General features: G+C 56.3%; 3 protein-coding genes across 13 annotated transcripts in view; 1 reads left to right on the forward strand and 2 right to left on the reverse strand.

The window, feature by feature from the left end:
• Positions 1–1,348: 1,348 nt before the first annotated feature.
• Positions 1,349–8,041, reverse strand: LOC113968835 (flocculation protein FLO11-like). 2 transcript variants are annotated; one of them, XM_027685777.1, is made up of 6 exons: positions 7,743–8,041; positions 5,867–6,562; positions 2,889–3,272; positions 2,557–2,673; positions 2,156–2,241; positions 1,349–1,912 (listed from the first exon to the last, which is right to left on the reverse strand). In XM_027685777.1, exons 1-6 carry the CDS (start codon positions 7,807–7,809, stop codon positions 1,838–1,840), a joined length of 1,425 nt encoding a protein of 474 aa, XP_027541578.1. In that variant the 5' UTR covers positions 7,810–8,041; the 3' UTR covers positions 1,349–1,837. The 2 variants fall into 2 exon arrangements, with proteins under 2 accessions (XP_027541578.1, XP_027541579.1); XM_027685778.1 differs by lacking the exon at positions 2,889–3,272.
• On the forward strand, positions 4,733–11,911 carry LOC113968833 (deoxyribodipyrimidine photo-lyase-like). Of its 4 annotated transcripts, none has more exons than XM_027685775.1 (10): positions 4,733–5,156; positions 8,462–8,744; positions 8,928–9,073; positions 9,215–9,397; positions 9,563–9,721; positions 10,059–10,257; positions 10,347–10,499; positions 10,742–10,863; positions 10,964–11,123; positions 11,304–11,911. In XM_027685775.1, the coding sequence occupies exons 2-10, from the start codon at positions 8,513–8,515 to the stop codon at positions 11,453–11,455; spliced, it is 1,506 nt and encodes a 501-aa protein (XP_027541576.1). In that variant the 5' UTR covers positions 4,733–5,156; positions 8,462–8,512; the 3' UTR covers positions 11,456–11,911. The 4 variants fall into 4 exon arrangements, with proteins under 4 accessions (XP_027541576.1, XP_027541573.1, XP_027541575.1 ...); XM_027685772.1 differs by lacking the exon at positions 4,733–5,156 and adding an exon at positions 6,577–6,792; XM_027685774.1 differs by lacking the exon at positions 4,733–5,156 and adding an exon at positions 8,099–8,157.
• Positions 11,912–12,310: 399 nt separating this feature from the next.
• The window catches only part of RUBCN (rubicon autophagy regulator), a 31,532-nt gene continuing 18,460 nt past the window's right edge, over positions 12,311–25,382 (reverse strand). For 3 of the 7 annotated variants that reach the window (XM_027685736.1, XM_027685735.1, XM_027685738.1), the window contains 13 exons: positions 24,376–24,471; positions 24,096–24,211; positions 23,411–23,612; positions 22,938–23,039; positions 19,336–19,393; positions 18,605–18,737; positions 18,102–18,247; positions 17,719–17,783; positions 16,934–17,172; positions 16,472–16,533; positions 16,119–16,272; positions 15,664–15,757; positions 12,312–14,923 (listed from right to left, as the gene is read on the reverse strand). In XM_027685736.1, the coding sequence (XP_027541537.1) occupies positions 14,760–14,923; positions 15,664–15,757; positions 16,119–16,272; positions 16,472–16,533; positions 16,934–17,172; positions 17,719–17,783; positions 18,102–18,247; positions 18,605–18,737; positions 19,336–19,393; positions 22,938–23,039; positions 23,411–23,612; positions 24,096–24,211; positions 24,376–24,471 (1,631 nt within the window). In that variant the 3' untranslated portion in view covers positions 12,312–14,759. Of the gene's footprint in view, positions 14,924–15,663; positions 15,758–16,118; positions 16,273–16,471; positions 16,534–16,933; positions 17,173–17,718; positions 17,784–18,101; positions 18,248–18,604; positions 18,738–19,335; positions 19,394–22,094; positions 22,170–22,937; positions 23,040–23,410; positions 23,613–24,095; positions 24,212–24,375; positions 24,472–25,382 lie in introns of all 7 variants that reach the window. The other 4 variants (XM_027685737.1, XM_027685740.1, XM_027685733.1 and 1 more) reach the window with 3 other exon arrangements.

The raw sequence follows: 25,382 nt of genomic DNA on the forward strand, positions 1-25,382 counted from the left end.
AACATGGGCAGTGTCAAGGACTTGCCAGAGCTCTGTGCTGCCAGTGCCTGGGCAGTGACCACCACCCCCAAACGAGCCACATGCCCTCACTGTGTCCCTCTTCTCCCTCCCAGGCTGGGGGCAGAGGGGACCAGAACATCTCCTCCCCTCACTGCCCCCCGACCACGATAACGGTAGAAGGCAGCCGTGCTGGCAGAGGACAGTGAGTACCCCAGTCACCTTTTCATCCCAGCGCTTCAGGACCTTTTCCTCCCTTTGTGACGCAGTTTGGCTCCACTACGCCGGCTTTGGCACCCAGCCATGTCCCGGGGTCTGAAGTTATGGATTCAACAGCCGGAGAAAACAGCCCGGTGGGACACGACGTGGGAGGACTCTTGGCCCAGCTCCACAGCGTAGGCAGACCACAAGGATTTCTTTCCCAGCACCCCATCAGGCGTCCAGCATGGGGACCCCTTCCAGCAGGTTTTGCCCTACTGCCCAGCTCCCTGCCCGGGTGCCAAGGGATCTCTCTCGGTGTGAGTCCGACAAGCCTACAAAAGACAGGCAGCATCCTAAAGAGCAAAGGGGCAACCCTGGGATGCAAGGGACATCCCAAGTGGGAGCATCCTGACAAGCTGCCTGGGCACAGGCCTCCAGCCCCAGCCCAGCCTCTCCCAGCCCCTGAGAGCTGGCAGGCAGCCAGGTGATCCCACGGAGTCTTTCCCTATCCTGTCCGGCTGCTGGTTCCTTCCCAGATGGTTGACAACCCAGGCAGCCTGGGAGCAGTCCCCACGTTTGGCATCCCTCAGCCCTCATGCGCCCCTTCCCAGCCCTCCCTTTGCCGGGGCGGTGAGGGCTGCCAGTGAGGAATAGGGATCAGCCAAAAACAATCCCTGACACGCAACAAGGCTATTTTGCTAATTATTTCAGTTTTCAATCTCCAGGCGAGGTGACTTGCTTAGGCTAATAATTGCTTCAGTTGGATTTTATCTGGCTAATTAATCAGTTAATAAATGACTTTGCTGCAGGGGGACAGATGTTGCGGCCGTCTCCTTAGCTGGGGACTGGAAAAAAACAGGGAAGGAGCACAGCCCACAGGATTTCCACGGCCCCATGGTGTGTACAGCTGCCCCGGCAACTGTGGGGTGCCATGGGGCAGAGAGCACCAAAGCAGGGACCCCCCATGTGCTGGAGTTCCCAGCCATCCTCAGGAATGTCTGCAGCTGCCCCTGCCAGGAGAGGACAGCCTTGAGTCTGTCTCTCCATGTGAAGTTTTTGGGACTCGGACAGTTTTCCTCTCCGGTACCTCTAATAGATGGCAAAGCTGAAAATTGTGAAAGGCAACTTGGAAAATAAAGAAGTCATCAACTTCAACACAGAAAGCATGGAGTTTCTATTTACTGCTCGGCCCGTGTGGCATGGGTGTGCTCCTCTGTCAGCAATACCGCAGGTGAGCCTTGGGCACAGCAGTGCTGGGGGCTCCAGGTCTCCTTCCTCTCATCCATCAGTCCCCAGGGCGGCTTTGATGGCTAAGCCAGCACAGTCCCAGCTGTAAAAGCCCAGTCCCGCAGGGTCCTTTCCTTCCAGCCCCCTGGCAGCGCTGGAAGGGGTCACACCACAGGAGCCAGGTCGGGAGCAGGGTGGTGGGAGGTCTTGGGCTTTACAGACAGGCTGTGGGAAGGGGCAGGGGCACCACAGCCCATGGGGGGCACTGGGGGTGCACAGGGAAGGACAGGGAGCCCCAAGTTCAAGAGGAGCTGTGCAGGTTACCCCAAGGGGCTGCACTGCCATGGAGTAAGGAGTTGGGAGCAGATGGCTTGCCAGTACATGTGGGAGCTGGCAGGGCAAGGGGCAGTGGTCAGGGGCTCCTCTTCCCTCGCCATTCCAATGACAGGCCAGCGCACGGGAATGCCGTCTGTAGGTTCTTGCGGAGCTGGGGGGAAAGAACAGCCATCAAACCATGCCAGAGGGGGTTTCCTACCCCCCTGTCCCCACCTCGAAAGGGCCTGATCCTGAAGTGTGTCAGCTAGAGGGTCTCCCCTTCATCCAAAAGGGCTACGGGTGACATTCAATGCAAGACCCAGCCATTCTCCTCCCACTGGCTGCCTGACCCCTCCCCGACTGCCTGGACCATGGCTGGCAGATGCAAAATGGCATCTCCTCCCACACACCTTACCTTGGACAACACCAGCTCCTGCACTGTGCTGTTCCCCAGGTCCAGGGGGGTGCTTAGCCGCAGAGACAGGAAGAGGCGAGATGCACCTAGGGACAAAAAATGTGGCTCTGGTTATTGCCCTTGAACCTTGGATTGCAACACAGAACCTGGGGGTCTTTCTATCAGATTGCTGGCACAGACACGGGACCTCCTTCCAGGTTAATTCTGTCATGGACACTCTACACTGTCAGGAGAACAACCCTCCCACTGTACAGTAAACCCAGAGCACGCTCCCCAGAGCATCAATATCGCTTCACTGAGAGCATGGTAAAAGCAGTGGGGTTCCAGGACCCCCTGCACTAGCCTGTGGCAGTCCAAAACTACAATGGGTGGGTGGTGATGCCCACAGGCACTGCACTTACTGGTGTTGGATGAGCCAGTGGGGCAGACGGGTGGTGGCATTGGCAGGTCTGCAGGAGTGCTGCGGGTAACCTCTGAGGTCTGGGCTGAGTTCGTGGTGGGGAAAGAGAAGTCAATGCCTGTGCAAAGCAATGTTACATTAGTACTCTCCGCAGAGGTGCAGGATGCTCCTGCAGCTGGGGACAGACCAAGCCTAAGCAAAGACATGTACATGAAGCCACCCTAGGACATGTCCAGAATCCCTGTGAGGATTTGTCCCCGTGAAGGTGTCCCTACCTTCCCGTAGGGAACCCACCCATGGCTGCACTGGGGGTCCCAGATACTGGCAGGGTACCTGGAGTCGACTCCATAGTTGGGGGAAAGATGCCAGGGGTAGTCCTGGATGTGGTCCTGGCCGGGTGGCTGGGAGAGGGGGTGCTCAGGGGGACCTCCGTGCTGATAACAGGGCTGGCCGTGGTGTTTGCCAGGGTTGTCAAGGGCTCAGATGAAGTAGTTGTTGTTGTGGTGGGAGGAGGCGTGGTGGGAGTTGGGGTGCTGCCAGTCCCTGGGGATGTGCTGGACCTCTCTGGGGTGGAAGCTTCTGTTTCAGGGCTGGAGGGAGAGAGGGTGGCTGCAGTGGTGGAGTCAGTGGTGGGCAGCTGTGCCGAGGTTTCCATAGATATTGAGGAGGTGGGGGGAGATGGGGACGTGGCTGCTGTCACACCCATGGCAGTTGTCTCTGCAAAGAGGTTGGACAATGAGATGCACAAGGGTTGGTGGTAAAAGGCTGAGGCCATGGCTGTTCTGGGAATGGCACAGCATTACCACCATCATGAGATCCCCAAGGAAATCAAAGCTACACATCAGCCATGGACCATTGGGAATGAAAATTCACCGTCCTGCATGGATCAAACACATGGATTCCCTGAATGGGCATCTGCAAGGCCAGACATGTAAATCCCCAGCCTGACAAAGTAGGAACAAGCCATGGGCATCACCAGTCTCAGGGCAGAAACTCCTGTAGGTGCCAGTCCTGAGACCCATTCCACCACTTTCACCCATCCCTGAAGGAAATCAGACAAACTCGTCTGACAGGAAGAGCCAAGCAGGAACTGGTGACCGTGAGACAGTCTGGAAATGCAGCAGCAGCAGTTTACACAAACCTCTCTGCTGTAGATAGTCAGGAACTGATAGCACTGGGTGTAAATAATGGCAACGGGGGAAGCAGCCCCACAAAGGAACAAATCCCAGCTTGCAGCTCAGGCGAGCTGTTAGAGACGTGCTGTGACCCACGAAACTCTGCCACGGGGTTGTGAGACACAGGAGGGACATCTTCTCTTCTCACCCAGACCCTGTGCCAGGGCAGTGTGCTGTCCCCAAGCAAAGCCCAGGGATCTGTAACCTTCTCCAAAGGATGCACAGGACAGCCTGGCTGCCTGACCCTTTGTCAAGGGGTGTCTGTGAGGTGGCGGCTTTGGGACGCCAGACTGGATTCCCCAGAGTTCCCAGCAGAAACACAGTGAGTCTGGGGCTCTGCTTACATGAGAATGGGAAACGGAGCCACAAGCCGCCATCTGCTTTCAGCCAACCCAGACAGAAACTCCCAAAGCCCCCGGCAGCCACTCCCTCCCTGCACACAGCAGCTGGTTAAATAACAATGTAGAGAAGGGCAAAGGTCTGATCCCAGCCCACTCCAGGTGGGCGTTTGCACTGAAGTGCCTCATCCTCACACAAAGGAGAAGCCAGAAGTCCACCTCTGCTTCCCATTTATCAAACAGCACCCGCAGCATTTCACCTCCCCACCCCACAGATGCAGGATCATTCCCCACCACCCTGGGGAATGATGCTCCCCACTCACCACCCACCCCGTGGAGAACACCACATCCCCCTCAGCCCTTACCCAGAGCAAGGTGCAGCACGGCAAGGCAGGTGAGGCTCAGCAACAGCAGCAGCAGCAGGGGCAAGAGCAGGGGCAGCCCCCCTCTCTGCCCAGCCATATCCAGATGAGCAGGAACTGTTACACCCCACAGGAACAGCTCTGAGCGCTCCCCACAGCCCCAGCACTGGGGTTTCCAGGTCAGACATCAACTGCACGGCTGGACCCAGAGCAGCCACGAGCAGTGGGCAGGGCAGGCCAGCAAAGCCACCACTGCGACAGACCTGGTCCCTGCAGCCCAGGACTGTGCTGTCCTCTGCCTGCTGAGGAGAGGGTGACAATGGAAAAAAGTCCAGGGAAGTAGCCAGGCTACCTGGAACCGTCCCTGCACTTCGCCACAGGGGTGATGTTTGGTGGTGGCTCCCAGCACCAACGCCCTCGGGAGACAACAGCCAGCTCTGCCTGAGCGTGAGGAACTGGCCGAGAGAACAGGCAGCACTCAGGAAGGGCGTGCTCCAGGCTGAGGGTTTGTCCCCTGGGCTGTCTGTACAGGCATCACTTCCCCGTGTCACAGCATATCGCGGCTGAAGTGTACTGCTCACAGCTGGAGCTTCCTTCTTCTCAGGGTCAGGGACAAGACCAGTCGGAGGCGCCTGCAGGCACTGGGCCAGGTACAGGCATTCCGCAGGCAGGAAGACAAGGCACGCTGGAGGATTGTCAGGGCACATCCGCCCTGCTGCTGTACAGGTACATGGGGGCACTGCTGGGGCACAGGCACACAGAGGCCATCACCAGAGTACAGGCACTCTGATGAGGTGTTCTCACACTGTGGGCATTAGGCCAGGGTGCAGGTACTCTGTGAGGACACAGTTGCTCTGATGGGGTACAGAGACACCAGGGACACCGTGGTACTGTGCACAGCCAGGGGTACTGGGGCAGGGCACAGTCTCCCTGCTCTGGTTGATGTGCATGGAGTGGGGTGTCACCAGGGCACATTTGAAGTCCCATAATAAGGGGACTGCTGGAGTACAGTCCCACTCCTTGAGGTACAGAGTATGTACAGTCTCTCTGCCAGGGTGCAGGCTCACTGCCAAGGGCACAGCCACACAGCCATGGCACAGCCACAGTACAGCCACACTGCTGCAGTACAGCCACACCACTGAGGTACAGCTGCAGCGCAGCCGCACAGTTGCAGTACAGCCACGCCACCAGGAACTGTCAAACCATGGTACAGTCACACTGCTAGGCACAGTCCCACCAAGGCACGGTCACAGTCCAGCATAGGACCATCCACTGGCCTGAAGAGCCTGGAGACCAGGCAGCCCCCACAGGGCTGGGGCCAGGCCGTGGGCTGGGCTGTGGGGAAGGAGCCAGGTGCCTGGCTGAGCAGGATGGGAGATACCATGGAGATTTGCCACCCTGATCCTGCCCCCCAGGTGCCCCATGGCTGCACTCACCTGCAGTGGCACTGGGAGTCTCAGGTGCAGTCAGGGTGGAGGTACCAAGGATGGTCCTGGCTGTGGTCCCGACTGGCTGGCTGGGGGCAGGGGTGCTCTTGGTGGCCACTGTGCTAGTAATGAGGGAGGCTGTGGTGTCTGATGGGGTTGCCAAGGGCTTGTTTGAAGTGTCTGTCAGTGCTGGTGTGGTGGGAGAAGAGGTGCTGGCACTCCTTGGGGATGTGCTGCCAAGCAGCGTGGTCGTGGCTGGCCCTTGGTGGGTGCTGGTGCCAACTGTGGTGCCCACCAAGGTGGAGGAGAGAAGAGTAGAGGTGGGGGGAGGCAGCGTGCTCATTTCAGCTCCAAATGAGCTGAAAGCAGGGGCTGTGCTGGTCCCCACAGACGTGACATTGGTTGCCTTGGGACAGTTGGGTGTTATGGCCGTGGAGGTTGAAGTTGGGGTGCCGGTGGTGAGCCCCACCCCTGTTGGTGTGCCAGTGGTGAGCCCCAGCCCAGGTGACCCAGCAGTGCTGTGGGCTGTGCTGCCCCTCTCCTGTGCTGTGGTGATGCTGGAGGCTTCCGGGCTGCTCCCCTGAGGTGCAGCAGCACTGGGTGTGAAGGCATCCATTGGCATCTCTGCGGTGGAGGTTGCAGGACTGGAGGGAGGGAGGGTGGCTGCAGTGCTTGAGCTGGTGTTGGGCAGCAGTGCCATGGTCTCTGTGGGTGTCAAGCATATAAGGAGAGTCAGGGATGCAGGGACTGTCATGTCTTTGACAGTGGTCCCTGCAAAGAGGTGGCAGACAGCAGACAAGGGTTGGCAGTGAAAGGCTGAGATCATGACTCTGCTGGGGATGGTGCAACATTACCACTACCATGAGCTGCCCAAGCCTCGCATCAGCCATGGATCGTCAGGACTGGGGATTTTCCACCCTGCATGGAACAAGCACGTGGATTCCCTGAATGGCAGTGTGACCGTCATCAAGGTAAACCACGTAAATCCCCAGCCTGACAAAGTAGGAACAAGCCACGGGCATCACCAGTCTCAGGGCAGAAACTCCTGTAGGTGCCAGTCCTGAGACCCATTCCACCACCTTCACCCATCCCTGGAGGAAGTCAGACAAACCCGTCTGACAGGAAGAGCCAAGCAGGAACTGGTGACCGTGAGACAGTCTGGAAATGTAGCAGCAGCGTTTACACAAACCTCTCTGCTGCAGATAGTCAGGAACTGATAGCACTGGGTGTAAATAATGGCAACAGGGGAAGAAGCCCTACAAAGGAACAAATCCCAGCTTGCAGCTCAGGGCAAGTCCATGAGAGACCTGCTGCAACCCACAAAACCTCTGCGAGGGGGTTGAGGGATGCAGCAGGAAGGGACCTATGGCTGTAGCTTGAGGGTCTCAGAAGGTACAAGCCTCAGGTTTATTCCAGGAGGTACAAGCCTCAGGTTTATTCCCTGGGCTCAACTCAACACTGCTCTTGCTTTGTGTCAAGTGCCAGGGTTGGGTGGCATTTGAAGTTTTCCAGGCCCAGTACATCCTGGTGATGTTGCCATCCAGGCAGGGCTGTTTGGTGCTGCTGGGCAGGCTGTAGCAAAGGCAGTGAGCCCAGCATGGACCAAGGTTCAGTGAGGGTGTCCAGCTGGGTCCAAGGTCTTCTCTGCCCAGATGGAGACCCACATGAGAGGCAAAAGAAATAAAGCCAAGCTCGTCGCTCATGTTTTGCAAAGCACTGCCCTGTTCACTCACTAGGACAGAGCTGAGATGTTGGAGAGCAAACAACACCCACAGTGTTTCACCTCTGTGGCTGAAGCCACCCCAGGGCCACCCACCACTCTGGAGACTGATGCTCTCCCCTCTCCATGCACTCCGGATACCACCACATACCGTTCAGCCCTTACCCAGCGTGAGATCCAGCACAGCAAGGCTCAGCAGCAGCACGGGCAGCCCTCCTGTGCCCCCAGACATGTCCAAAGCCAGCACCCCCGTGCCTTACAAGGTGTGGACCTGAGGACGCAGCGCGTGGGGATGGTGCTAGTGGAGAACTACGCTGCCGAGTGATGGCTGAAGGCGGCTGGAGCTGCTTCCTCGTTCCCGGAGGCAGGGAGGGGAGGCACCAGCGGGCACTGTCCCCCCTCCCGGGCAGGTGCAGCGCCGTGGGCGCGCCGGGACATCGGGGCAGCACCTGCGCCCGTGTGCGGGGGGCGGTCCCAGGCGCTGGGGGCACGTCCCTCCTTACAGGAGGCCACACCCATGACCACGCCCTTTACACACGCCCACGGCTTGTGTAACACTGGGAGGACCGCGTGGTGCCGGGTAGGGATCGGGGTCGGGGTCGGGCTCGGGGTAGGGATCGGGATCGGGATCGGGATCGGGATCGGGGTCGGGGTCGGGGTCGGGCTCCCTACCCCGGGGATCGGGGACCCGGAGCGGATCGGATCGGATCGGATAGGTAAATGGAACGGGCAGGGCACCGTTATCCCCCCCGAGGACCAGGATGGGCAGGGGACCAGCATCCCCCGGGCTCTGGGGGCGGACCGGGATGCGCAAGGAAGCGGGAAGGCTCAGCAGGGTCTCGTTTCCTCTCGGAAGTGCGGCACGGTCTCGTTTTCTCTCGCAGCGGCCGCTCGCAACCACGGTGTTCCGAGCGCTGGCCCGGGCGGTCCTGAGGATGCCGCGGAGACAAGGGAAGCGAAAGGCCGAGGTCACGGAGGTGCCTCGCGTGTCTCGGAGGAGGACGGAGGAAGAGGAGGCGATGCAGGAGGCCCGGCGGAGGGCGGCCCCGTCCGTGCAAGAGTTCAAGTACAACAAAAAACGGGTTCGCCTCGTCTCGCAGGGCTCGGACCTGAAGGATAATGCTCGGTGCATCCTTTACTGGATGTGCCGGGATCAGCGGCTACAAGGTGCGAACCAGCTGGCAGAAGGGGCTGGGAAGCAGAGCTCCCATGGCTCTAGTCCCTTCCCCCGGTAGGGTGGACCTGGCCCCCCTCTGCAGGGGCGTCTGGGGAGAAACTTCTTGCGAAACCCCATCCCCATCTCTTCAGTGAAGCATCCTCCTGACACTGCCCTGTGTGATTTCTCCCCAGATAACTGGGCTGTCCTCTACGCCCAGCGCCTGGCCCTCAAACAGGAGCTGCCCCTGCACATCTGCTTCTGCCTAGTGCCCAAATTCCTGGAGGCCACCATCCGGCACTACGATTTCATGCTGAGAGGCCTGCAGGAGGTGGCTGAGGTACAGCCAGGGGTTGTCCCTGCTGGGTGGGACAGGGCTTCTGGGGAAGGGGGGAGGCAGATCCATCTCTTCAGCGGATAGTGGTTGGCTGGGGTCTGCAGAGCTATGAACTGTCCCATAGCCCTTTCCCTGTCGCTGTAGGAGTGTGCAGAGCTGAACATCTCCTTCCACTTGCTGCTGGGCTACCCCAAGGACGTGCTGCCTGCGTTTGTGGTGGAGCATGGTGTGGGTGGGCTGGTGACAGACTTCAGTCCCCTCCGCCTCCCCCGGCAGTGGGTGGAGGACATCAGGGAACAGTTGCCAGAGGATGTGCCATTTGCACAGGTGGGTGTCAGCACTCTGGGAAGGGAAAATTCTTGATGGTGAGATGTGGGAGAAACTTGTCTCCTGTGTTTTGTGCACTGGAGTGACTTAAGCAGAGAGCACGTGTGTCATGTCATTGGGACCATTTGCTTTGTGTCACACTATCTCCATGGCTTTGCTTCCCAGGTTGATGCCCACAACATCGTGCCCTGCTGGGTTGCCTCCCCCAAGCAGGAATACAGCGCCAGGACCATCCGGGGCAAGATCCACGCTCAGCTCCCTGAGTTCCTCACTGAGTTCCCCCCTGTTGTTCGTCACCCATATCCCCCGTCCTGCCCAGCAGAGGTACCAGCAGGACACACCTCCAAACCCATTCACGACCTGTCCCAGTGTGTTTCACAGCTGCTTTGTGATCCTGGGAGGGGTTGGCAGGGGGTGGGGACAGTAACCTGCCTGAGGTCACACACAGATGGTGTGGAAATGGGGATGCCCTGGGGAAGGGGAGGTTCCCACCTCATTCATTCAATTCCAATATCTCTGCCATGCAGAGGGCTAGTTAAGAGGAGGAGGCTGGCATGGGCTGGGGACTTGCTGGTTGGGGACATCCAGGGGACATAACATTCTGGGACAGTCCTGGCTGAAGAGCATCTGCAAATGCACTCACTGCTCAGTCGCCACCCAGCCCATTGCTTGGGAGGCCTGTTATTCCAGCTTGCAGGTGGATCGCACCGTGAAGGAGGTGGACTGGGCAACCCCTGGCACAGCTGCAGGGCTGGCTGTGCTGAAATCCTTCATCACAGAGCGGCTGAAATCCTTTGGCTCCCACCGGAATGACCCCAACAAAGCAGCTCTCAGCAACCTGTCCCCATGGTTCCACTTTGGTGAGTGTCCCAGGCTTTCCACTCTGCAGTAGGACTGAGCGTGGTGCCTTGGACTGGCAGCCTGACTTGCTCCTTCCCCATGTCCCCAGGCCAGGTTTCCACCCAGCGAACCATCCTGGAGGTGCAGAAGCACCGGCGCAAGTACAAGGAGTCGGTGGATGCATTCGTGGAGGAGGCCGTGGTGCGGCGGGAGCTGGCTGAAAACTTCTGCTACTACAATGAGAACTACGACAGTGTGCAGGGTAGCATCGGGTCATGTGGGCAGTGCTGGGGGACAGGATGGTACCCAACTGGTCACTCCAACTTGGCAGTCCTATTTCTGCTAGGAGGAGGGCTGTGGGGGCACTAATGTCCCATCGTTTGGTCCCTTCTGGAGGCAGGTGCCCTCAAGACTGGTGCCTTCAATAGCCCAGCTCTCCCATCTCTTCCTTGATACCCTGCAGTGGCAGGTTGCTCAGTGTTGCTCCTCATCTCTTGCTCACAGGTGCCTACGACTGGGCACAAACCACCCTGAAACTCCACGCCAAAGACAAGAGGCCTTATATCTACAGTCTGCAGGAGCTGGAGCAGGGGACCACACACGACCCACTCTGGAATGCTGCCCAGGTACTGCCCTATATCTTCCCCACAAAATGCTGAGCTTTTTACGAAGGGGCAGAAGTGACCTGGTACAGACTGATCCCTATGGCTGTCCCTATCCCCCCAGCTCCAAATGGTCCGGGAGGGGAAGATGCACGGCTTCTTGCGGATGTACTGGGCCAAGAAGATCCTGGAGTGGACCCGCTCCCCTGAGGAGGCCCTGAAGTTTGCCATCTACCTTAATGACCGCTACGAGCTGGATGGGAGGGACCCCAACGGATACGTAGGCAAGCTGCACAGGGTGGGGGGTCTTATCTGTGATGGCCAAGGGGAGGGCAGGGCAGCGGCTCTCTGCAGGCAGCCCAGCCCATACTCCAGCCCATCCTGCTTTGCACCCACATCCCACTTGTTCTCCATGTGCCTCCAAGCAAGGGGAAGAGCTGACGCTCCATCCCCATGCCTGGCAGGCTGCCTGTGGTCCATCTGTGGAATACACGACCAGGGCTGGGCAGAGCGGGCCATCTTTGGGAAGATCCGCTACATGAACTACGCCGGCTGCAAGCGCAAGTTTGACGTGGACCAGTTCGAGCGTCGCTACGCCCCCACACACTCCCAGTGACAGGCACAGCGTGCCTTGAGAGGGCTCGTGCCCCTCTGTGCTGGGGCAGATGTGCCTTTGCCAAGGTGCCACCCTGCAGAGATCACCCAGGGCAGGGATCACCCCGGGTGCTGTTGGAGGGCTCACTGTAACAGCAGCAAGCCCCAGGGTTTTGCACGTCTCTTCTCTGCCATCATCCCCTGCTCAAGCTGCCATGCTGGGACAGCTGCTGGAGTCCTCTCCTGGGAGCTGTTAGAGCCCATGCTCAGCGTGCCTGGACTGCCAAAAACCTTTTCTACAACCACCACGCTCAGGATAGTCCAGGTCACCGTTGCTGCTGCTAACCACAGCTTAGATTTCAGCTGAGCAGGGTTTTTCTGGGGAAAAAGCCCTCAGAAAGTGGCTTGTGGTGGAGCCAGTGCTGGGCTGGGTGGCAGATGCATCTTTTAACAGTTGTTTTAAAGTTTACAGTTTCTATCACCTGTGTTGATGGTGTTTATGGGTCGATGCACAACACTGCTGTGAGGGGACAGCTGGGCTGCATGGAATGGGGATGCAAGCAGGGACAGAGCAGCCAATGCCATGCCCCTGGGCCCCTCTGCCAGCAGTAAAGGCAGGCTGAGGAAGGGGACAGGCGTTACAGACAGCGCCTCACGCAGTGGCTTGTACCTCCTGCCCTAAGTCCAGTGGGCAGTTTGCAGAAAGAGGCCACAAACCAGATGAATTAGCCAAGGGGCGGTGACAATAACCCCCTCCCAGTGACATCTGGGGATGCATCACCAGCTGCACCAGCTCCCTGTTCCCTGCCATCAGCAGCACTCCCTGCCTGCCCCGTGAATTCAAAGCAGGATACACACCATTACCCCACCTGAAATGTCACAACACAACTGAACCCCTTATTAACTTAGTTTATTAAGGACGGCATTTTAATTGCTATGCTGTGCAACAGTAATCCCATGGGGAAGGCTCCAGTTGACGGCTGGGGCAGCCCCCCACTCTCCCTCACAAAGAGCTCACTGCCTTGGCCAGGCCCAGTGTTAGTTGTAGCGGTCAGTGCTGGGCACAGTCTTGCCCTGGAGACCTCTGCCAGGTTTGCAAGTCCTGCTGCTTCCAGACACAGTCCATGGCAGAGGGTGGAAACCATAACTAAGCCAGAATTCCTTCCCTCTTCTCTAAATGTACTCAGTGCTTCTAGAAAGGGATGCAGGCAGCCATTCAGCTGCAGTCCCATGACAATAAAGTGCTTCAAACAAAATAGGGTGAATGGAGGTGTGCTGCTGAGGCAGCTCCAGGGAAGGGGGTGCCAGCTCCGGGCAGCAGCAGGAAGGCTTGGCTTGGGGTTGGGGACAGGCAAGACTAAGGCAGACCATCATCTGGTAGCCCCAGGGCTTGCAGAGATAGAGTGAGCAGAAGAGCAGCTGCTCCGCTGGGGAAACAAGCAGACACAAGACATAAGGCGGCAAAAACCCCAGGGGAGCAAGTGGGGTCTGAACCCTGTTTCCGGAACTTTGTCAGGATGCTGCAGGCAGGGGAGAGATGCTGCTGTGCAGCAGCCTGGCCCCCAACAGCAAGGCTTGCAGCCACCCTCCCTGACCAAGCCCTGCAGCCACCTCTCCTGGTCCCAGCCTCTTCCCCTCTCCCCAACCCTGCCACCCCCACAGGAAGAGCCTACAAGGGGTCACATCCCAGCCTCGAGTCAGGGCACACACTGAAAGAGCCACTGCCCCTCAATGCCTCCTGCCAGTGCGTAGCTCCCCAGTCCCTCAACACCCTTCTCGCACATACACAGGCCACACCGTCCTTCCAAACACTCCACATCCCACCCATGCCAGGGTGGTCCTGGACACTCACCCCTGCCATGGGCTAAAGCAGTCACTGCACTGCAGAGGCACCTCCTTGACTGACCACAAACCCCAGGGCACAGAGCTCACCTTGTACCTCTGGGTCTGACCCTGTAGAGCTGTCAGTCATGGCAGGCAGCTCTGCATCAGTGAGGGACCAACCCTTTGCAGCACCTCAGTGCCAAACCCCTCTCCCTCCATGCTCCCCCCCCCCTGCAAGCAGCCTGCCTGGTCACCCCGCCGCACCGCAGCCAGGAAGCTTGGAGGCTTTGCTTGCCTCAGGGAGCCCTCTCTCCAGGGGAGCGGATGTCTGCTGGGAGAGGGGACACCTGGCAAATGCCAGCTCCATCCAAGGGTGAGAAACCAGGAGCAGGACAGCCCTGGAGAATTTATACTGGTGAGCTGCAAGCAGATCGCACGCCCCTTAAGGAGGCATTTCAAGCAGCACCTCCTTGCAGGGGAACACACAGTTAAAAATACAAACAACCACATTAAAAAAATAAAACCAAATCCAACAGATTAAAAAACAAAAAACGAACGTAAAAGACCAAAGCGAGACAGAGGCTCAGGGGATGCGGCTGGAGGGCTGGGCCTTCACCTGCATCCCAACAGGTCTCGGGCAGAAGGCAGCTGCACACAAGGCAGGACCTGGTGTCACCAGAGTGAGGTCCCATGTCACCCTTAGAAGAGGACGTGTCCCCCCAGGGAAGACAGACTGGCAGCATGAGGACAAAGTAGGTTGGAAGCCTGTATCCCATGGAGGCAGATCCTAATAGAGCCATGGGGATCTGCCTACCAAAAGCCTGTCAGCACCAGTCCCCTTGGGTGGCTGCTCCAGGGGCAATGTCCCACTGCAGCACAGGCTGTAGGCAGGGAAGTCTGGTGTTTTCATCATTGCCACCTCCTCTGCTCTGATCCTTGAGTGACAGCAACTCTCCACCAGTGTCCCACACCAGCTTTCAGAAAGGGAGCTGTTAAACGTACAACCAACCCCCCATCCTCCCTCCATTCACACAAGCCCCAGCAGCAGAACAAAGGATCAGAGAACTCAGAGACTTGATTCCCTCCTCCAAGAAGCAGATGTGGCCAGAGCTGCCTGGTGTACTGGTGATGAACAGAAAGTGCTGACCCATCAGGGGACCCTGCTGGGCTCAGAGCAGGGCATGGAGACAGGCACAACAGCGCTGCCTTGTCCATCATGAACAACTGCTTGGAAAAAGTCTCTGTTCTGCCTGCAGGACAGGCAGGAGCAGCTGCCTTTCCCCAGGCAAAGGCATCAGGGAGTATGAGCAGTACCTAGAGCGGATCTGGACGATGGAATGTGCCCTTTTCCCAGCACAGCACTACTGCATGGGGGAAAACAGATCCCTTCAAGACAGTGCTCCAGTCCTCCCAATAGTCCTTATCTCCACGTGGCTCAGGCTCTGGTGACGAAGGCCACACACATAAATAAACCCACAATACACTCCTTGGCTGCAACTTGTTCATGTGGCTGTCACTGCCTCTGGCTGCTCCAGCTCGTCTTCGTAGTCCGAGATGTAGGACTCCATGCTCTGCTTGGCCATCAGCTCTCTCCGGGCTTGAAGGCGCTCACAGCGGGGACAGTGCGTGGATTTGAAGCAGGATTTGTGGTAGCAGGCTTTGCACTCTGGGGGGAGAGCATGGCTGAGAGCTGGTAGAGGCAGACAGACTGCCTGACACTCCACACCACAAGTCCCTGGACCAGCTGCAAAGCCTTTGGGAGCACATGAGCTCTACACAAGGTCCCTCCCCAAACTTTCCTGAACTCCAAGGAAACAGTGACTTTGACCCAAGTTTTCCCTGGCACTGCACCTACTTGCATGCTGTCAGGAGCCATTTTAAGCCAGTTCAGAGGCTGATCCCAAGCTGCAGGGACAAGCTCTACTCAGACATTAGAACTGGGCAGTATCAAGGATGACTTCTGAAGGGGTCTGGGGATTTTGTGGCAGGCAGGAAGGACACAGAGAGAAAGCCTTCAGGCTCTCTCTGCTCTGCAAGGTCAGCTCCAGCCATCCAAGCAGAGGCAGGGGAGCTGCAGCCTGTCCTATAACCTCAGCAGAAGGGAAGCCAGGACTCCCAGACACCCACTTGCTGCAGTCACAGCCCGAATGCCCACTGCTGCCAGGGCAGGCAGCACACAGCGTGGTCAGGAGGGGACCTACACACTCCACCACGCCAGCAGCTCTGGCCAACCACTGTTACAAAGCTGATCTGCTGCTGTCATAACATTTTCCAGACACAGGCCATGCACAGAGGCACTCTGGCTGGCTGGCTAGGGCTCTGTACCTCTTGCTAGTATAAATGCCACTCAAACTGAAGGCAGACCTTGGTGGCCTGCTTCCTCTCTCTTCCTCCCCAGTATCTCACCTTCACAAGTCCTGCACTTGTTGAGCTCAAAGGGGAAGATGATGTCATCCTCATTCTGGCAGAACTCACAGATGAAGCCTTTGGCTTGGCACAGCTGCAAGGAGAAAAGATGAGGAAAAAACAGCTAAATGCTCTTCATCTCCCTGGCAACCAGGGCAGGAGGTAGAGCAGAGCAGGACAGAGTGCCCTGCTCTAACCATGTGGGACAGCCCTTCATCAGCCTGGAGCACAGGAAGGCAGAATCTATGTGTGTCAGGGGTGGGTAACAAACACCCCAAACGTTCTGGATAGGAGCTCTATGGAGCAGGCAGGAACAGTCAGCATTGAATCAGTTAATTTGGTGGCTGCCCTGCCCATCAAAGCCTTCCCATCAGTTATCTCTGCAGCAAATCTTTCTCCCAAGGGTGCTCCCAAGGGTGCAGAGCTGGGCAGGAGGCAGGTGAGGGAGGCCTTACCATGCACTTGTCAACGTGCAGGCTGCCTGCCTTCAGGAGCTCTGTCAGGCGAGGCACCAGGTCCCCTTTCTTCGTGGCACTGAGGTCGCTCAGCGAGTAGAGGTGCAGATCCTCTGTCAAGTGGCCAGGCACTGTGTCAAAGGAGTCCAGGAGGCTGCAAGGAAAGAGAAACCAGAGCTCAGAACAAAGCTGCTCCACTAAGCCCTCCCTCTCCGCTCCTTCTGCTTTCTCTCCCCCTCCACTCCCGTCTCTCCCTGCTGCTCATTGCACAGGCTGCACAGATTCCCAGTGCAAAGTGCCCCAGGACAGAACCAGGAGAGCAAAACAGCCTCATCTCACAGCCCAGTACTCACTCTTTAGCTAGTCGGCACGTCTTGAACATGTTCTTCATGTGGAAAAGCTGGATGCGCAGCAGCTGGAGAGGAAGAGGGGACAAAGAATCAGTAACTAGCACAGTCCTTGGTCGAGCAGGTCTGTCCCATTCCCCATGTTGGTGAAACAACTGCTGCTCCTCAGCTGTTGCTCTCTTGTTCCCAAAGTGTTTACACCACACAGGGCAAGGCGAGCACAACCATTGTCATTGTGCTCCAGGAGATAAACTGAAGCCCAGCTGGATACCAGCCAAAAATTCCTTTTGAAATTCCTACGTTACTGAAGAAGGAAGACGAGGCGAATGGAAAGACATAGTGATGAGGTTTTAAGCCTCAAAAATTGAAGTATCTGCTTCTCACCAGCTTCTCTCAAATATTGGCAGCCAGTTGGCAGCCACCCACCTCACCCAAACCCTACTCAGGAAGGGATGGAAACGGTCTTACCCACACTTGGTTGAGAGCCTTCACTTTCCGGTACAGGGCAGGATTGATATCCTGCACGTTGAAGAGCGGGTCACTCCAGATCTTGCTCAGCAGGTCTTTGGAGAAGTTGCTCACATAGTACTTGCTGAAGTCCCACTTGCGCAGGATGCGGCTGGGGATGACCATCTGGGCGTTCTCGTGGCAGCACTGGCAGAAATACTTCCCCAGGTACTCGCAGTACCGCAGCCGCTTGATGTAATCTGGCCAAACCAGGCACACAGCGAGGTCAGCCCAGGCACGGGCTCTGCCCAGCCACACACTGGACTCCCAGTGTTGCTCAGAATTTCCAACAGGTATTTCCAACAAGCAAGGCATTCTGCCTTGCTGGTATCCCCTCCACCCCAGAGTGCTCAGCACAGGGGTCTGCAAGCACCCCTCTGACTGCAGAAGGACCACGGTCCAGCCTCATGCAGCCACATCTACCTACACATTTAGGGAAGAACGCTGCAGCTGTACCCACAGCAGAACCTGCTGGGAGCTTGAGGACCCCAATAGAGGACTTTGCCATACAACAGTCAACATCTGAAATGTCCTCCAAAGGACAGGCTGGCTGCACTTTCCCTCCACCAGCCCTTGACCTTCTGGAGATGGAGGCTCCTCTGTGGATGGTGCACATCAAAGTGCAGGCAGAGCTGCCCCAGTGACCTTGTGCTGAGCTCCACCACCATCCACCCACTCAGCATCTTCCCACTTGTTCACAGGTTCTTCCCCACTCTCCAGCTATGGGTCAGGCCCCCAGCACTCACCAGGATCAGTCCGGATGCCACAGCCTGCACACCGGTAATTCTGCTTGGCCACAGCCACCTTCCTCCTGCCCAGGGACAGAAGACAACATGCATGAGCCCAGCCCTGATGGCACCTGGCACCAGAAGATGGGCACTGGCACAGGTCTGGGATGTTTGTGTGGACAACAAATCCAGTGGGAAAAGCCCTATTGTATCCTGGTCCACATCGACTGCAGTCACTGGCTCCATCTCACCATCCCACAGTGGTGACCACTGCAGATTTACCAGGCTCAGGCTCCCTCCCATCAGTCAAGTGGGAGGGAGAGGACAAGCAACGTTGGTGTTGACGGAAAAAGGTTGGAAAGGGCAGGTCTCTGGGGAGCCCCAGCAACAGGGGTCCTTACGTTGGCGCTGGGTGAACGTTGAAGATGATCTGTGGTCGCGGCGGGGCCCACTCCAGGTTTCCGCGCACCCGAATCCTCAGTTTGTAGATGTCAGCGTGTTCTCCATCGTCAGGAGAGATAGGCAGAGAGTCAGGGATGGGCAGGAGCTGGGAGAGGCAGGCAAAAGGGTCAGATCCCTGTCTGGTATTGCAAAGGCAGTACATCTGGCTGGACTGCCAGAAACCTGCAAGTGCAGCCCTCTGGAAAACTGCCCAGCACCAAACTGCTGCTCCAGCTGAAAAGGGGCTGGAGAAGGGCTGACCTCAGGGACCCCAGCACTCTGATGTAGGAGGCTGCTGTGGCAGAGCCCTGCTTGGATGCACCCACCCCCAGAGCCCAGGCAAACTCCCTCTTCTAGTTCCAGAAAGGGATCACTGGGATGAGCAAAGCCCCTCAGCAGTTGGGTGAAGCCAGGGGTTCAGGGAAGATCAAATGCAATTGGTGACAGTGACTCACAGCCTTACCTTCTGTGGGGCATCATGCTCAGGGACTAACCACTCCAACTCAGAGGCAGCTGGGAGCTGCATGCCCTCAAACTGCTTCAGCAAGCCCATGGCCACGGCCTCTGCTGAGTTGGAATTGAGGAAGGAGTGGGATCTAGAAGAAAAGAGAGTGGTTAGTACTGGGTCTCACAGCTGTGCCCTCCTCCCAGCCCCCAGTGCCAGACCCAGCTCAAGCCATATAGATGCTCCCTTCCACTCTGGTACCTTATTTCTGCACTGCTACACAGGCTTAAAATTGATATGTGTGATTGATTTCTGTCTTTGCAGCTGTCCCCAGTTCCCCCTTTGAGTCACAGCACAGCAATGAGGGTTAGAGAGAAGGTGGCAGCACCATGAAGTCTAACAAGCTGTCCCAGCTGAGAGGGAGAGGCAGGGGAGGCTCAGAGCCAACAGCAAGCCAGCAGCCAGTCCAGATGCTCCAGGTTGTCACCAGACTCTTACCTACTAGGAGGTATGGGCATCTCTCCTGACACCAGTCCATATCATATCTACCTCATGTGAATATCCTGATGATCCCCAGGTACTGCTTCCCAAATTTAAGACTAGGACCCAGTGCTCAACTGCTAAGTAAAGGGAGGGAAGGAAGGATGTCTACTCCAGTGCAAAGCAGCAACTGATGCACATGGAAGAGCAAAGTTAGCCAGGAAGGAGAACTTGATACCAAGATGTGTCACCATGAGTTGAAGACATACATGGAGTCCGAGGAGAGAAAGGACTTCCTGGAGTCTGGGTTCCTCTTGATGTCTGCATCTGAATCAAAAACAGAGAAGGTGGAAGAGATGGGGCAGGGCAGGGCAATACACTCACTTCAAACCAAAGCTTCAAGGTGAAACTCATCAAGGTGTGAAAAGCACATGAACTACAGCATCATCTTCTACCAGTAGCACTGAGGAGCAAGGAGGGGTGCACTCTAATCAGTCAGTTGTCAGAGTTACAAGGGAAAGGTATGGTGGGATGCTGTAAAAACAGCCAGCCTGGGGTTTGGGGGAGACAAGTGGCTACTGGTACAGGTCACACACCAATCCTAGCAGTGACATGGCCTGAAACAGAGGACACACAGGAGCTTGGAGGGCAGGACTGCAAGGTTAGCAAGAAGGGTTAGTAGCTCTCTACAGACAGTACAGATGCTGGAGGTGATTAGCAATGGGATGCAAAGCCCTTTTCTCTACTTGACTGCAAAACTCTAAGATCAGACAGTGGCTGTACCACAGCTTGTCAGTGACTGCACAGCCAGGGCTGGCAGCCTGTGCCCAGCACTCCACAGACATGCCAGCATCCCTGCAGAGAGCAGCCAGCAGTCATGGGGCCAGTCCTCTGCAGAGGCCACAGACCCACCTCCTGAGAAGAGAGGGGTCCATGAAGAGGTGCAGGACACTGAGGTCCTGCTCCCTCCACTCCTCCATCAGCTCCCAAACAGCCCTGGGCTGTCCTGCAGCCTTGGGTACTCAGCGGTAGCTTCACCACTCATCTTTCTTTCACTCCAGCAGGTGTGAAAGACAGGGGATTCACCTCAAGAGTGGAAGAATCCTGGGACAGGAGACTTCCAGTAGCACACTACAGGCAGAGGCAGGCAGAATCCCTGCTTCATTGCAGATAGACTCCCAGAAAAAGGAAGAGGGCATGCAAGAGGAAAGTACTACAGGTCAGGACAGAAGAGAGGCCAATGCCACAACCTTCAGCCCAGCAGGTCTCCTGTTTTGTACCTCTGGGGAGCTCTAGGAATGGTCTGCAGTGACCATACCACCCCCAAACACAAGCCTGTCCCTGTGCCTGGCATGGGGAGGCACAGCTCAGGGTCCCTGCTCCTCTACCCCAAGCAGGTCGACTAACACAAACCTGCACAGAGTCCACACGATCCCAGTCAGGCACCAACTGTACACTGAGGCCAAGGGAATCACAGCCTGGCCGAGCAAAGAGTGCCAACCCACCCAGCTTCCCTACAAAGAGCAGGGCTGCCTTGGCAACAAGGGGAGCAACTCCTGCAAATTTACAGGCTCACACTTCTGGAATTCAGCATGGATGCCTGACCCTCAGTGTTTGACATCCATTGCTAGAACAGGCACAGGGAAGCATCCTAATGTGCTAAGGAATCTGTATATCTACATCATGCAAACAGACTTCTACTGCAGAAAACAGGGAATTCAGGAAAACAGCCTCCTGACCATGTAGGGCACCAGCCAGACACACCTGCCATGCTCTGGTGCCTCCTGCTCTGTGCAGAAAGGTGCCACACGGTCCTAGACTGTGATGAACATGAGCCAACAGCGGGGCACACGCAGCACAGTGTGGGCCAGGTGCTACAAGGAGGCAGAGCCAGTGCACTCAGGCACTGACATGGTCTCAGGGATGAGAGGGAGCCAAATCTGACCTTAGGCTCCCATAGGAGCTAGCACTGGAATCCTGCCACCACTGGCTTCCCAACATTAACTGCGGACACTCCCCAAAAGCCTCATTAGCTGCACAAAACATCTCTGCTGCCAGTGTTATCACCAGGTAGGATAGTCTTCAGGAGGCTTGTGAACAGCCCCTACAGACCCTAAACCCAAGGACATCACCCCAGACCCCATATGCCTGCTTCAGGCCAGCATGAGCCCCACTAGGTTAAAGCCCTGCTCTGTGAACACAGGAGGGCTGACTGGGAAGCTCTGAGCACCAGCATCTCCATCAGATGCAATGTGCTGGTGCCAAACACCCAACACGAGACATCAGCAACAGCCCAGCAGGCTGTTCCCTTGCTAAAGCAAACAGGGAGCACATGAAGGGTATTTAATGTGGCCAGCAGACCAGAAGGATAACCTAGTAGTACTGTAAACAATAGAAACATTAAGCTAGACCTGGCTGCATGTGATCCCAGTGCCCAGGGTCTCCAGCATGAACAAACTGCCTGTGCCCTGTCTGATCTCACTACTTTTCCCTCCAGGACTTCTTTTCCACCTGGAAGGTTTTCACTCCAAGTCAAGTCTGAGCAGAGTGGGAGGGGCTGGCAGTGGTTCATATTAGAGCTATGGCACACCAGCTCTGCCAACTCAAGCAAGATAATGCTCCCCAAGGCACCTGGGATGGAGACCTGGTCCCACACTGAAAAGGACTCTGCTCTCATCCAGCTCAGGCTCAGACTTCAACACCTACAGAGCCACAAAGCTGTGCCATCACCCTGCCAAGCCCTACCCCAGGCAAGACAGGTCTTCACTGCAGCAAACACCTTTGATACATCCAAAATACTGCACAGCAAAATGCTCTGGGGGATGGAGCCCACGACACCGATCCTCTGCCTCCTCTCTGCTCAATCCTGCCACAGCTCTTCTTGCTGACATCTGGATGATACTGGAACTAACTCACAGTTCCGAAACCAGGCAGATTTCTGGGAAGTGTGCATGTGCACACACACACAGACCTCGCGCACACACACACACACACACACAAGCGTGCTGCAGGGAGCACTGCAGGGTACCTGAGAACAAGGAAGCCATTGACACTGAGAGGCCGTTCTTGGACATTTGAATCAGGTTAGATCCATCGTTACCATCTGTATAACATGGTGATGACAAAACAGTTGACTTCAGTGCTTCAGCCAGGCCAAAGAGAAAGGGCACAATACAAGAGCAGCACTCGCACGAGGAGGGCCCAGAACTGAATTTGCACACCCCTCCATGGGCTTCAAAACCTTGCCCAAAACCTCGCCCTCATGGACTGTAAGGAGGGGCTTGCTGTTTATAGTCAAGAAGTTTAAAGCTGGAGACTGGACTGCTCCATCTTCTTTTTAAAGATAGAAGTACTGCTGAGAAGTAAGTCATCCACCTCGGAGGATGAAACATGGCTCTGAAGGAAAGGGATACCCAGAGACACAGACATGTGTCCTGTGGGTGATAAGCTCAGCCACCCAAGCTGTCAGGAGCAGAGACTACAGGTCAGGAAGTTACCAGCACCCAACACCCAAGAGGTAAGTGGTCAGAGCTATGGCTCCTTTTGCCTGGGGAGGAGGAGAGCAGAATGGCAGCTCTCCCACCTCTCTCTAGCTGTGACAGCCACTATGTGGACCAGGCAATGAAATGGAAACCACCTACCAGCCAGAGGCAAGAAATGCTACAGGGTTACAGGGGGTTTCAAAGGAAAGTCACCACATGAGGGAAACTGGTTGCTCTGCTTATACTCAGAACTCAGCCATCTGTTTGGGAAAAGTCATCTCGAAGGCCAGAGGGAACATGCTCTTCTTCAGTGGGACTGACCTCAATACAATCACACCGAGGAGAAATCTGTCTCTATGCAAGAAGCCAACACAGCCATTCCCTCCTACCTCGGATCTCGTACTCCTCCACATCCTCTGCAGAGCCAGAGTCAGAGAGCCGCATGGAGCCGTGGGAGCTGAACTGGGACCCGCTGTCTGTTGCCACAAGACCTGGGAGAAATGCATCACAGCCAGGTCATCAATGGAAGCAGTCTGGAGAGTCCTGACTGCTATGGTAGCAGGGGATAGCAAGGTACAGCCAGGGAAGGGAGGGATGGAGCTCAAGGATGGAAAACACTATGGGTTCAAAATGAAATTACATTCCATAACTGAGTGCCTGCAGCACAAAAGTGATATCAATGTGCAGTATGGGTCCCATGTGGCCTTCAATAACAGCAGTTTCACAAATCTCTGCACCATCTTGGTAGCAATATGACTGTTTCCCAGGAATGGGCAGGAAGACATGGGCAGGATGCTTGGGATAGGTAACGGACAGAAAACCCGCATCCCACCAGCTGATAAGCCCAAAACACATCACCCACTGTCTGAGCCCATTTCCTGGCAGGCAGGGAACCGACTCGTGCGGATCTGCTGGCGCCGAATGCGAATCTTTTGTTTAAGCTCCTGGATCTCCTTGTCACTGTCTTCCTCCTCCTCCTCCTCCAGCTGCCGGCTCATCATGTTGCATTTCATCAGCTCAATGGCAGCGATCAGGGACTCTGAGATGCTGAAGTGGGCGTTCTCCTGCAAGGTAAGAGCAAAAGCATTCAAGGCTATACCATGGACAAACTAGGAAGACTTCATAAAATCTTCCCCACCTATGACATGAAAGAGCTTATTACTCATGGATGGTGGTTGAAAGACCTTAATCCCTGTCAATTCCAAAAAATATGACTTCTATGAGGACCTAGAAAATAAAGCCTTCTTGGGCACCAGAATACTCACAAAACACAAGAGGCATCCTACAAAGAAGATGTGCAACACATCCACTCTGGGGATCAGCACGTGGGCCCTGGGGAGCCCTAACATCTTGCAAAGATGTTGCGTATATGCTGGACAGGCAGATCCTGGCTTCCAGACACCACCAAGGAGCTCAACTTTGAAGTTCTGTGCACAGCTCTACAGCAGAAAATACCGTGGCATTATCCTCCCCACAGAGTGAAGTATACCTGAACCTGCAGAAAGATACATTCTCCAATGCACATAGGCTGCTGCTGCTTCCCTCACCTTCTCCAGGTCTGCACAGCTGCCAAAGTCCTGCTCAGAGAGGTAGCTGATGAGGGACTGTCCTTCCGAGGGTCTCCTGAACATCCCTTCCCCCGAGCTCAGATACTGTCCAGAGTCTAGAAAAGCAAGAGACAAAGGCATAAGGGAAGGACTTGCTGCTATCTCCATGCTACCAAGCCCAGCCAGCATCCCACAAGCAGGTCCAGCAGCTGAGGCCACCACAGCTGATGGAGGAGCCTGACCAGGAGCCAGTGTTCCCACTGAGGCTGGCTGTACTCACCATACTCCATGTACAGGGAGCTGGGTGTGCTCAGTTCACTGCTCTGGGTGGAAGCAGAGACCGGCCCTCTCCCTCCAGCTGGATCGCCGTGGGACTCTGGAAGGGAAGATAACCCCAGGCACAGCTCAGTATCCCAGAGGCATCCAGCCATTGCTCAGGGTGAAATGAAACAGGCTCGGCATCACACACACAGGCACAAATGGATAGAAACAAGGAGAGACATCTTCCTGCTCCATGCCACAGCTGAGGGCAAGCCCAGGAGGGGGCAAAACCAGAAGGGCATTTCAGGCATTAGAGAAGGGGAAAGAAGGAGAGAAGCTCACGAGAGCCATGGAGCAGTCGAGTCCTGAGCCTTCCTCTCTTTACCCCCGAGTACAGCTGGGGGACACAACAGGCTCCAGCAGGTGCCTCTTGCCAGCCCTTTCTTCCTGCTGGAACATCTCTGAGGGAAGAGTTAACCCCCAGAACAGAGAGTCAGGAGAGAAGATGAGGGGAAACCTCATCTAGTAGTTGACAGATCTGTGGGTCTCCCAGCCCTGCAAAACAGCCTGGACACCAGTGTAAGGGGGCATCTGAAGGACAAGCCAGGGTTTCCTGCACACAACCCTGGAGCCTGGACGCAGTGCTCAAGGTGACTTACACGGGCTGTGGGCAGGGCTCTGGCCCACGCACACACTGTGGTGCAACTCCCTGCCAGACTGAGCCGGCAGAGACTGCCAGGAGCTGGCCTGAACGGAGACCAAGAACAGATGGTGCCCTATGGAGAGTCATGGCCCCAGGGAGCATCTGGACAGAGCAGCTGGGTGACAGAGGACTGCTGAAGGAGACTAAAAACAACCTGACTGAAATGGGACAGGAACAAACGGCTCTGGATATGGGGCAGGTCCCAGCTGACATCCTGAGCACAACAGAAGGGCAACCTTGTCCTCTCAACCTCCTATTCATTTTTGTTCTCAGATTTGTGCTGTAATTCTGATGTGGACAGAGGCTCCTGATCCCACCAACAC

The sequence above is a fragment of the Neopelma chrysocephalum genome, unplaced genomic scaffold (genome assembly GCF_003984885.1).
Source record: "Neopelma chrysocephalum unplaced genomic scaffold, ASM398488v2 Primary Assembly neopelma1_69, whole genome shotgun sequence".
In the NCBI taxonomy this organism is placed as follows: Eukaryota; Metazoa; Chordata; class Aves; order Passeriformes; family Pipridae; genus Neopelma; species Neopelma chrysocephalum.

Excerpts from the sequence above, each read along its gene's own strand:
- LOC113968835 (XM_027685777.1), bottom strand. The coding sequence starts at position 7,809 with ATGTCTGGGGGCACAGGAGGGCTGCCCGTGCTGCTGCTGAGCCTTGCT. Across the intron at positions 6,563-7,742 it reads TGTGCTGGATCTCACGCTGG|AGACCATGGCACTGCTGCCC; the intron begins GTAAGGGCTGAA and ends TGACACCCACAG. Across the intron at positions 1,913-2,155 it reads AGGAGCTGGTGTTGTCCAAG|CTCCGCAAGAACCTACAGAC; the intron begins GTAAGGTGTGTG and ends CTTTCCCCCCAG.
- LOC113968833 (XM_027685771.1), top strand. The coding sequence starts at position 8,339 with ATGGGCAGGGGACCAGCATCCCCCGGGCTCTGGGGGCGGACCGGGATG. Across the intron at positions 8,745-8,927 it reads CCGGGATCAGCGGCTACAAG|ATAACTGGGCTGTCCTCTAC; the intron begins GTGCGAACCAGC and ends ATTTCTCCCCAG. Across the intron at positions 10,864-10,963 it reads CACTCTGGAATGCTGCCCAG|CTCCAAATGGTCCGGGAGGG; the intron begins GTACTGCCCTAT and ends CTATCCCCCCAG.